The 12,477-nt window shown below is 42.6% G+C and overlaps 1 protein-coding gene across 2 annotated transcripts in view; it reads right to left on the bottom strand.

Moving 5' to 3' along the window:
• Positions 1-12,149, bottom strand: part of YWHAZ (tyrosine 3-monooxygenase/tryptophan 5-monooxygenase activation protein zeta) — a 32,447-nt gene extending 20,298 nt beyond the window's left edge. The window contains exons 1-2 of one of the 2 annotated variants that reach the window (XM_022584679.3): positions 12,035-12,149; positions 8,855-9,159 (exon numbers count right to left, since the gene is read on the bottom strand). In XM_022584679.3, the coding sequence (XP_022440387.1) occupies positions 8,855-9,148 (294 nt within the window). In that variant the 5' untranslated portion in view covers positions 9,149-9,159; positions 12,035-12,149. Of the gene's footprint in view, positions 1-8,854; positions 9,160-10,185; positions 10,705-12,034 lie in introns of those variants that run through there. The other variant, XM_089898852.1, reaches the window with a different exon arrangement.
• Between the last annotated feature and the right edge of the window lie 328 nt (positions 12,150-12,477).

Raw genomic sequence — 12,477 nt, 5'->3', positions numbered from 1 at the left:
CATCTTCTAAACACCGTAGTAAAATACTCATCAAATTACTGACTTGAGAATTTGCTTGTTCTAAGAATACTACTGCCTACCTATACACTGTCCTCAACTGTCAATTTCCCAGAATCACATTTTAAAGGTAGCGTGTTTTGAGTAGGATTTTCATCACGTTTCCCTTGGTTGAATGTGGTCCAAGTATTCCTTTGAAATTCTGGGCAATGGTGTTTAATGTATGTTGTTTTAAGGGGCAAAAATAATTATGAGTTGAAAATTCATGAGTCTTGGATCAACAAGAGAAGTAGGTCTTTCTCAGAAAAGCATTTGTATTTAATCACTTAGATGAGCAACATTCAACTCACCACTGGGTTCCCTGGTAATACCGCTAATTTTAAAAAACTCGTAGATCCTGGAACTTGTTTGCGAGACGGAAGTTAGCCTCCACTAAAACATTTCTAACTTCTCTAATGATGTCCAACTCATTAAGCAATTCAAATAAATGAAATTCCAATACTACAAAAAATGCACCTTTTCTAGGTTTTAAAAGAATGAACATGCATACAAGTCAACCAATTGGACAAAGTCTTAGTTTGCCTTACTTAACTCTATAGATTAACATTTGACCGACTGTCATTACATTCTTACTTTGCCATCCTACCTGTAGTTAATACCATCGTAACCGTATTTTTATTCGGGGGAGAAGGGAAGAAAACTCACAAATTCTGTCGAAAGAAAGAAAAAGCTTATATGCTGAAACCTTTTAGTTATCTATTCCAATACAAACAAACATGAATGTGCCATACAACAGGACCATACTGGTAGAAGTCAGATACATTCAACCATGCTTTGTTGCCCCCAAGATCCACACTATAGCAAACTAACGTCAACAGAAAAACATTAGTGAAATCTGCCAAGATATAAGACTATTTTATACTTCATCACTACTTATGTCACATTATACCTTACCAGAAAATGCAAAATTATATCAGTGACAAACGACAACTGCTACTGCATAGCAATTTTTATAGATACAAGTTTTTCATCATTATAGGGAAATGCTCACTAGAGAATAAAGGAGAATGGCCTGTTGCAAAGAAATGTACTTAGTACAATGGGAACTGATAAGAATGTGGTGGCTAAGCATGCCACTTCTCCCAAGCCAAATTCAAATTTGTGCCACCTAAATATTAAGCGTATCATTCCTTCAGCATACTTTACATATTAAATACCACAAATGTCAATGGTCCTGTTTTTAAGGGGAATAAAGAAATAGAGCCAATCTTCTTAAGTTCAAAAACAACATGGATATCAAAATTAAAATAAGTTACAGGGCTTCCCTGGTGGCACAGTGGTTGAGAGTCCGCCTGCCGATGCAGGGGACATGGGTTCGTGCCCCGGTCCGGGAAGATCCCACATGCTGCGGAGCAGCTGGGCCCGTGAGCCATGGCCGCTAAGCCTGTGTGTCCGGAGCCTGTGCTCCGCAACGGGAGAGGCCACAAGAGTGAGAGGCTCGCGTACCTCAAAATAAATAAATAAATAAGTTACAAATCAGATTAATGAAACCCTCAGGAAACCCTCGGGCCATAAAGATGGGAATTAGCAATGGCTTGTGTCAGGGAAAGTAAGAAGACCAAACTAGAGCTGAAGGCGTTATAGAGGGTATTCTGGCAAAGATGGAGCAAATGAACAGAAGGAAAGCATTGTTTTATAAAAAGGTAAGAAGAGTAAGAGCTGTCTGTATATAGCATAGAACCGGGAAAAGAACAGTAAAGATAGCAAGTCCGAGTGAATGACCACCACTAGCTGTAAAAGGTTTACAATTTAGCTTCTGTCCATTAAAATTAGGTCAAGTTTACCCTTCCTCACACCATCACTTTCTTGCCAATATGCTTCTGAGTGGGAGAGTAAGGGGTAGAACTACTACTAACTAGTACAATGGCAATGGCAAATAATCCTGGGTACTACCCACGGGAGTGCATCATACAAATGAGTATCAACAATGTAAAGGGTTGAGAACCTATGATGTAGGCAACACAGCAATAACTTGCAATCAGAAAATGAAGTCAAAGTTGAGTCCAAGATGTCATTTTGATTAAGTCTAGAAAATGTGCTAAAAATTAAGAGGTTAGAAAGGACAGGTAGTTTCAAAAGGAAGATGAACTCTTGCTTGTAGCACGCTGAAATTGACAGCAATTCTAAATCCTCTAAAGAGCAGTGTTTATTCTCAATGTAAAACCATAATAAAGAAAAGAGCTATGGAAACCAGGATGAAATCACAAGAGGAATATCTCAGGAATTCTAGAAAAAAAAATTCTAATGCTTATTAGAATTGCAATGGACTACATTAAGTTTTTAACTTAGCTGACATCAGAACACCCATAATTTTGACTTTTAAAAAATTTCTCATACACACAAATGTTCTTCAATATAAATGTGTCAAAGATCACCTATTTTGGAATAAAAAAATTGTGGTCAAATTAATCTAAATGGTCCAATAACATTTAATATTATAAATGAAGAACTATTTCACATACTGGGCTCCCTCTATGTAGTAGAACCAGTCATCAGATATGAAAATAGGTAATATATTCATGGGGGAAAAAAAAAAACCCTATGTCTTCCACAGGTTAAAGCCCCAATTCCAAAAAAAAAACCCAAGGTTAATATATGAATGTGATAAACTATGATGGAGGGCACTGAGAATCTATTTCTGACATTAGTAAAAGGAGAAAGTTAGTCCAAAGAACAGAACTGGGTGATCAGAAATCCAAAAAAATGGTCAAATCAAAAGCTCTGATTTTCTTTATAAGAGCAGAATTACTTATGCATGTCTATCAACACACCTTGTTGTTGGCAAAATCTGGTGTCACTTCCTTTGCCTGTTTCATACGGCCATTAAGTCCCACATTCCTTAATTTATAACATAGTAGACCCTTCATGATCTAACCAGTACCCCCTCTCTCTCCTAATCTCTTGCAAAATTATTGGAAAAGGCTTTTAAATAAAGCAATGTTCCCACCTACTGTTCTGATAGAATGAACCATCACTTAATTTGCTGGATTAACCAAATCCTACTTACCTAATAGACTGGCTTTACATTAGGCCTTTCATTCCTAAGTAAACATCAATCATGCCCATGACTTTGGGCTAAATACTTCAGATAAGTTTTTCGGCTACTCTCTGGAACTCCCTTCAGCTTCTATCAGCAGTTATATCCTTATTAAGAGTCCCATATTTGTTTCCCGAACTATGCCATTATACTTGGCTATAATTACTTAAAATGGTATGTTACTTAAGTGTTATGAAATATAAGTATGAAAAGAAGTGTTCCTATGAAAACTAAGCTGAATGCGCCAAACGACTAGTTTTTAAAGGAGAGTCACACACTCACACACACACACACAGGCACACCACTTGGGTTATTCAAACTAAAAGATTAGAAAAACTGCATATTTCTAGGATTATGAACTGATTATTCTTCTAGCTTTCAAGTTCTCACTCTGCTATGCAAACTCAAACAGCATTTTGTAAAGGATGCACCTATTTTAGGGGTGTCTAGTAAATTATTTCCAAACTGTGGATCTATGCATATTCAAAGAAAAGGTCTTAGCTCCACATTAGCAATGGGCAAATGAACATACACATCTGTTTTAATTGAAAATAAATGTTTAGACCAAGTATGAACACATACTTGAACCACTTTCCAATTAAACAACTAACTCAGGTCTTCCTACTGTACCACTATTGAGGTGTTACCAGTAAGATTTCTTTACTGATAAAGTTGGGTTTTTAGAAGAAAAAATGAAAAGCAAAATTATTCTCCATACGCTATTACAACTCTAAGGTAGCTTTATTTTCCCTCCTTTCTAATTCAAAAGCCTCTGCTAGGGCTGAATACAGTTTCTTCCTCTTTCTTGGGCAGATTAGACGCATAAATGTGCATGTTCCTCCTCTACTTTAAGATTTTACTCAGGTTTTTTTTTTTTTTTTTTTTTGCGGTACGCGGGCCTCTCACTGTTGTGGCCTCTCCCGTTGCGGAGCACAGGCTCCGGACGCGCAGGCTCAGCGGCCATGGCTCACGGGCCCAGCCGCTCCGCGGCATGTGGGATCCTCCCGGACCGGGGCACGGACTCGTGTCCCCTGCATGGGCAGGCGGACTCCCAACCACTGCGCCACCAGGGAAGCCCATTACTCAGGTTTTTTGCTTTAAGTCCAATTTTGAATCCTTTCATCTTTTCCTCTTAGTTCACTTTTAACTATCTTCACAGCTCATCTAATCACTAAACATCTCCAGGTCATCTATATCTCCTCTTAGAACAGGCAGGAAAGACGTCATTCTTATCTAAGTATTGCTATGCCAAAAAAGGACAGGTAACCTGTTGCTCTTGATCAAGCTGTTATTCTTCCCCTTCCCACCAAATGGCAAACATCTACCTCTCCTTTCTTTGTTCCTTTATTTTCTTTCATTTACACTTCACACACCTCAGACTTCGCAAATATACAATACCTCACCAGGGTCAATGTTTAATGGTTATCATGAAAACTCTTTTAAAAAGACTACTGAATTTTATTCCCCAAAAGACTATCAAATGTACTCCTTCCTGGAAGGGACTGCTGCTATCTGCTATGTCACATAAGGTCTTTGTACTCTGAAACATACCAAAAGCAGTTATTGACAAAAACATGTAAATATATACAGTAGTGAAAATGAATATAACACTGCAGAAGTCTTCTGAGAAGCCCTTATTCCAATAAGTGAACTGCCTAGTAATTTTCAACTTAAAACTCTATATAGCAGTTTTTAAAGCCTAAGACACATATTAACACATTATTGACCGGGGGATTTCTGCAGAAACTAACACCTGTGGCCAAAATCCGTCTCTGGTCAAAAATGTGTTAACATATTCAGACTAGGAAGGACCCCAAAGCTGCCTGGTTTCCTAGCTTGCTCCTGCTTAATGGCAGTTCTATGAGCTAGAGATAAAACCCAGTGCCCAGCAACCACACCTTGAAAACCACACCTTAAAAATGTAGAGAAGCATAATAAAATGGAATGCAGTCAAGTTAACTGAATCACACAACTACTGTTGCCAGCTGTTACAAATGGCAGACTCATGATTTTACTGATTTGTGAAAGGAAGCCATTCTTTACCTTATACCAGTGGCTTTCAATTTTTAAATGAAACCTTTGAAAATTTGCTGGCCAGTACGGGCCCTCTGCCCTAGAAAAATACACAATTTTTAAGGCTTCTTGGATCTTTTAATTCCCATTCTTGGACTCCTGAGTTAAGAGACCTCTATATTATTAGAGGCAGGTTTGTACTATTGTCACTGCTTTAAACAGAAGCCCCAAACTGAGATAAATTGGGGCACTAAGAGTACCTGATTTTCTTTCTCCACAACAACCCTATGGGGTAGATATTATTCCCTTTTAATTGAGCTCAGTTTTCTCTGAGGGATGGAAGATTTCTTTAGGCCACTCGGCTATTCAATGGTAAAAAGTTGGTTTGACTCAAAACCTGGAGCTCTTTTTACAACACTACATTCTTCTTTGAGTTTGAATTAGGTTCAATCTAGTATGCATATCCTCATTTCATTTTCCATTTCATCATGTTCAAGATAAAGTACCCAATTTTTTGGCTTCTTGTGAGTTTAGACAGAAGAGGTATTGATCCCCTCCCCCACGAACACGAGAGCTTTTGGTCTAAGATCTGGTAGAAAAGGCAGACTACATTAGTTCACAATTTAACGACACAAGGAAGAAAACTGCAAATTTTTTGGCATAAAGAGAAGTCCATGTTGTGAAGAATAAAGCCAGTGACCATTTTCCACAGTAATGCTCTAAAACTTTTGTCGAAAGTAACATGTTCCCTGCTCTTTCTCTGCTTAAGTAAATGGTATAAATTAAGCAAACACTTGATAAAGTGCCCATAACCAGAATGGCGGTAACCTAATAATGGATTAAAGAGCTCTTCAGAAGAACTTTGAACCGTGGAGGTTAGTTCCCCCTAGTAGGAAGAAAGAGAATATTTTCTTAGCCAGTATGATACAGGTACTCAATAGAACAATGAAGTCTGGTTCATCACTGATGCCACCAGCCAATAATGTTAATTCTGAAAAGGAATTACCTGCTTGTTTTCCTCAAATTAAAAGTCAAAGTTCAGAAAAAAAACTAGAGTAATAAAAATTATAACTGGTTATATTTTTATAAGTAAGACACTGAGATATAATTAAGCACACTTTCATTAATCATCAAGTAAATCAGTTCAAACAATTATTTTCTCTAGGAGAAATAACAGTTCTGCTATATTTTACTCTTCCATTTTACTAAAAAGGGGAAAAGGAATTTTATGCAAGATGTTTCCAGAGTCAACATGACCTGCCTGAAAAAAAGATGACAGGGAAAGAAAGAAGCCTGCCTGTAACGAATCACAGTATCTGTAAATATCGTATTTTCCCAAGTTGAAACAAAAAAGGCCTTGGAAAATTAGCAGTGCTGCTGACCTAGTTCTATTATCCTCTTTTCCAAAAGAAGCCTTTTCGCTCATTTACTTAACAAATACTTGAGTATCTACTATATGTTAAGAGGCATGAGCCATGCAAAGATCACTACTGGAGATTTACTTTAGAAAAGACTAAGGCTGGAAGCAAAAGCTTGTTTAGGATTCTGAGTCTTCAGTATAATAAAGGAATTAAACTTTCATTTATCTATACTTTCGAAGTGGAAATTTCGTTTAGACTCCGTAAGAAGCCAGTGCTATTCTGAAGGAGAAATGGGTAGTGACCAGTATGAAACCCCCTTAATAATCATAACAAGGAGAAGCTATTTAGAGATTAATCCAGTTATTCTCACCCACGGATCCTATTCTTTTTCCTTGATAAGGAAACCAAAGGGAAGTAAAGTTAAAACTGCTATAGTCTTTTCCTAGGAAAATCCTCACAATGACAGGACCTTTTAATACTTCTTGTGTGGAAAACATGCAAATACCTACCTGGAATCTCAAATAAGCTGTAAGTAGAGGGTAAATGTTACTGCGTCCCCCATTTATTCCTAAAATTGACTTTTGTCTTAAGGGAAATTATAACTTGTAGCAAACTCTTTGAAACCAAAATAAAAATTATTTGATCTATTAGGTGTAATAATTGGAGGAAAAACATCAGAGCGAACAAAACTCAGTAACGTACACAGGTACTAATCAGTAAACAGAGCAAGGTGGGAAAAGCCTGACATGTTTTTTATTATAGGAAAACATCATATTTTCAAATTTTAAATATTCTTATTACCTTAGCAAACCACAAGATGAGCATTTGTCATTTAGTATCAATAAAAGCCAGAACTCCCTTCTCATCTTAGAAATGAATGATAGCTATCAATGTAAAGATTTCAAGTAAGCAATCAAAAACAAACCACACACAAGACAGATACCACACAAGACTGGCGCCCACGTTAAGATAAAAAATATTATTGTTCTTTAAAAAGATAGCCTAAAGAAAATCATCATTTAAGAAAAATACTCGGGGCTTCCCTGGTGGCGCAGTGGTTGAGAGTCCGCCTGCTGATGCAGGGGACGCGGGTTCGTGCCCCGGTCCGGGAAGATCCCACATGCCGCGGAGCGGCTGGGCCCGTGAGCCATGGCCGCTGAGCCTGCGCATCCGGAGCCTGTGCTCCGCAACGGGAGAGGCCACAACAGTGAGAGGCCCGCGTACCACAAAAAAGGAAAAAAAAACAAAAAAAAAAACTGAAAAAAAGAAAAATACTCATAATTTAGGAACTGACGATATTCCATTAGTCTCAGACTAGTATAAAGGAATCATAATACCATTATAACTTTAACAAAAACTCCAAACCCCACAACGTGAGAAATAATCCTATATCGCTCGTTATAGTAGTTCTTCCATAAACAAGGTTCAAATAATTAAGTAGTGCAGTTGCATTTTCAGAGGAATTGGGATACTGCATCCCTCTATATACCAGAGCCCTGCCATACTGAGACCCAATGTGTAACCTGAAGTCCTGAAATACAAGAGAAATCATTTAGTAAAACCCACTTCAAATATTATTCCAAAAACTCATGGTTCATTAAAAGGGGAAAGTATTAGTGTATATAAGTTGTTATATGCTAAATGGTAGGATCTTCTACCAATTTATCCTCAGATTTAAACTTTTCTGCCACAGAAAATCATCATTTGTAAGAAAATTTTAAAATTAACCAAAATGTAATGTTCAATTCTTTCAAGCTATTTAGAGAAGCAATGCTTCAACAAGTAGATACTGAATACTTAAAATACTTCTTGAATGAACCTGGAAAAATCAAGCTTGAGTTTTTCATAATCTTTTATTGTGGTTGTCAGTGTTCAAAGTTGAGACCTCCAACACTTAAACGCAGGAAGAGGCAAAAGCAACTGTGAAGCCAGTTTTCCGCATGGCTGACTCATTACATTAACATTATAGTGGCTAATCCAGGGAAGGCTACTAAGTCTACAGTGAGTCTCCTATTACATCGCACCTAAAACAGGGTATGTAAAATTCCTGCATCCATATACGTACTTTAAAGAAAATCAGCTCTAGAACTACTACAAATATTCTAACCATAACTGAAATGATATACAATTACTTTACCTTTTCAATTAGAACAAAAAACACTACTAATCTATTTGAACTGACTGATAATCATCTTTGCATTTACCTTATACAACTGTTTTAACATCTTTTAGTAATGACACCCTGAAAGACTTGGAAATCTAGAACACCCCATTTGCAAAAGGAAAGGAAAAACCAAAGAAAGAAAAAGTTGAGAGTAACCTAACTGATATGCATTACAGGAACTCTATATCATAGCGACGCTAAACTGAATGGTTTGATTCTCACCAGTACATCATTGCAGATATCTCTTAGCTCGGTCTCAATTTTCTCTCTGTATTCTCGAGCCATCTGCTGTTTTTTCTCAGCACCTTCCGTCTTTTGCTCAATACTTGAGACGACCCTCCAAGATGACCTACGGGCTCCTACAACATTTTTATAAGCAACTGAGAGAAGATTCCTCTCCTCATTGGATAATTCAGCTCCTTGCTCAGTTACAGACTTCATGCAGGCCGCCATGTCGTCATACCGCTCAGCCTGCTCGGCCAGTTTGGCCTTCTGCACCAGCTCATTTTTATCCATGACTGGATGTTCTGCCGGGGAAAAAAAAAGAAAAGTAGCATTTAGATATTTTTTTCCATTAAAACAAACAGACTGAAAATTATACCTTTTGTAAACAAGCTATGTTAACACCTTAAACCTAATTACCTATGGAAGATTCTTTACACGAGAAATTTAATGCAGCCTCACAAAAGAATGCTAAGAAAAAAAATACTGGCATGCTCAGCATGCAGAGGGTACATTTAAAGCCATTAACACTGGTTTAGCAAAACTAAAATTGCATTACCTCATCTTTGTTCAGGATCCTTATTTCACATAAGGTTAAAGCACATTCACCAAGAGGCAGCCTTAAAAACCAACCGTTATCTTACTTGGTCAAAATCTCAACTCCAGTTTCAAATATCACTAAATAATCCAAAATTAAGCAGCTTTTAGTGAAAACACCGCCTATGAAGAACGTTACACTATCACACTCCCAGAATCACGATACCTGTCAGTTGAATGTAATTCATGTCCTTTTACTTTGGTAATAGCTACTCTTGTCAGGAGTGTTTAAATTTTAGTTGGTATCCCCCCCACCCCAAGTCCACTGATCTTTGCAACAGCTGATCGTAGCATGCCAATTTTCTGGGAGAAATGACCAAACTGCTTGTTTTAATATATTGTGAATGTAAAACCACCACCAAGGATCAATACATAACTGACCCTAAGGCTTCATTTATCTGTACCTTGTTATATGCACACAGGCTTAAAAAATAACACCCATGAATCCTGGAACTTCGATTCTTACTATCTGCAAGCACTAAAATGTATCTATTAAGTGCTTCCCGGTGTCACCAGTGTTTCTGATGTCACTGTTCAGTTTAAATGCAGAATTACTGCATTGTTTCTAGTAGTCAAAATTTAATTGAATACATTATCACCCGAGCTGCCCTTATATCGTAACTTCCTAATTCTTTCTCATTTTAAAGCTCCTTCGACTTTTCAATTTCCCCCGTTTTACTATTCCTTAATATATCCTTTTGAAAGGTCCTAAAGCAGCACAGAAAGATACTAACCCATACAGTGGTCCCACAGGGTACAGGATTTATGATGAACAGAAGAGTCACTGTCATTCACTACGGGAAATGACTCCCTTTCTTTACCTTCCCAGGGAAATCCCACAATACTTTTTGTTTCAAAAAACCAAATCGTCACAGGTCCTCTGTGTTTGAACAAGCAATTAGCGAGCTTGAATGGGAACTAGACTGTTTCAATGCGAAAACTAAAATTTGTGATCGCATAACCTCCCCACCCCCCTCTTCTTGAAATTACTAATTTCTCCCCTCTTCTTGAAATTACTAATTTCTCCCCTAGGAACTCAAAAATGCTCTCGGACTAACGCTGCTTCTAACGAAAATTATCTAAGACCAGTACAAAGCTTTCTCTCCCCAACCCCTCGGGTACAAGCGGGAAATGGATTAGGTTTCTCAGAATAACCAGCGCTCCAAGGACTGGCCGCACCCATTTAACCCTTAGCCGGCCTAAGACGTCGAAGTGGGTGAAACGAAAACGGGCCGACTGCGACTTTAAAGTGCAAACCCTTCCGTCCGCGCCATCCGCAACCCCCCTCCTTGGCTCCGCCCAAGCTGGTGCCTCCGCTCGGTCCCCGAGTCTCCCTCTTTGTCATGGCGGATCTGTGTCAAGGAGTCCAACCTACTGCCGAGTGTTAATTCCCCCACCGGGGCCGGAGGGAGGAGCCGCACGCCCCCGCCCGAGCCGGGGAGGGGGAGCCGCCCGCGCCGAGGGCACCGACGCCAGCGCCGCCCGCAGAAGCGGAACCAGACGGGCCGGCCGCGGACACACCCCACTCTCCCACCGGCGTCCGTCCGCCACCGGCCACCGCGGGTGCTCACTTAGTCTACGGGGACCCGACAGCTGCGGCAGGTGGGGGAGGGGCGAGCCACACCCAGGCGAGCAGGGCCACCGCCGGCTGTTATGCTCTGGCTCACCCGCCCCGCAGAGCGGGGTCCCCGTCTACACACCCAGACCAGGACCCTTCAGTTCCAGCCCCCGCGGGAACGAGCGAGACGCGCGGCCCACCGTCTTCCCCATCCTCATCCCTACCTGGGCTTCCAGCCCCCCTCCACCCGGATATAGAAAGCCAGCCCATCCCCCACCCCGCCAGGAATATTCACGTCCCCCCGCCGCGGAACCCAGGAAATTCGGCTTTGGGTCGCGGGCGAGCCCCACCCCGGAGCCGGCTCGGCCGAAGTGCGGCCTCGCCCAGGTCTACCTGGCGGGCGCTTCCGGGCCGCCTCGGCTCGCAGCCCGGTGCCCGGGCCTCCCGCCGCGCCGCCACCCGGGTGGGGGAGGGCTGGGTGCCGCCACCGCAGCGCGGGGCGCGGAGGCTGCGCCGAGGAGCGGGTGGGAGAGGCAGGGGAGGGGGGAGGCGGCGGGGAGGGAGCGGCCTCACCTGCGCCACTGCAATGCCCGCAGCCGCCGAGTCATTATCTCGGGCGGAAGCGGGCAGCGGGGAGGCGCTGAAGAGGGAGCTTCGGGGGCGCGGGTGGGAACGGATCGCAGCCGGCGGTGCCTCGGCCGGCCGGGAGCCGGCGACCGGGCGGGTCCCGGGGATCTGGCGTGTGGGCGCCCTTCCCACCGAGGGGGCCGGGACCGGGGCCGGGCGCTCATCGCGGCCGATGCGGAAGCAAGTAGCCCGAAGCAGCCGCGAGCCGCCCGCCCGAATCCAGCGGAAGAGAAGCCGCCGCCCGTCTCCGCCTGAGGAGACTCCGCCTCAGCCCAGCGCCGCTCCCGCCGGGCGAGTGAGGCTGAAGGGATGCGGAGCGGGGACGGCCCCCGCGCTTTCGGAAGGCTGGCCTGGGACAGGAAGGAGCCGGGCGAGGCGGCGGCGGCCGGGTCCCTTACCTGTGTCCGGAGTGGGTGGCGACGGACGGACGGGGCTCAGCGGTCTCTGGGCGGCAGCGGCGAGGCTGAGACTCTGTCCCTGGATCTCGCTGCTCACAGGCTACAGCCGCTCCGCAGACACGGGGTTTCCTCCAATCACCAGCCCCGGCAGCAGGGGCGCCACACGCACGATGACGTCAAACGCTGCTATGGCAACCGTTGATTGGTGCCCACAGCTCAGGGGGCCCAGAGCAACCGCCGCTCCCCAGCGCGGGGCCGTCCTGCCCGCCCGCACTAGAGGGCGAGCGGAGGAGCGCGCGTCCTCTCCGCTCCCAACACTCCTCCCCAGCCCGCTCGGCTTCCAGCTTTTCTACTCCTGTCCTGAGTGCGCCTGAACAGGAAGCTCTTTTTTTTTTTTTTCTCCTGGCCACCAATACCCCCACCCTTACTCGCCTTCCCTTCGG

Source organism: Delphinapterus leucas, chromosome 17 (genome assembly GCF_059928025.1).
Source record: "Delphinapterus leucas isolate spDelLeu-1000000601 "Yukka" chromosome 17, BTC_Dleu_Yukka2, whole genome shotgun sequence".
NCBI classification, from domain to species: Eukaryota; Metazoa; Chordata; class Mammalia; order Artiodactyla; family Monodontidae; genus Delphinapterus; species Delphinapterus leucas.
This window is presented reverse-complemented; position numbering and strand designations above follow the sequence as displayed.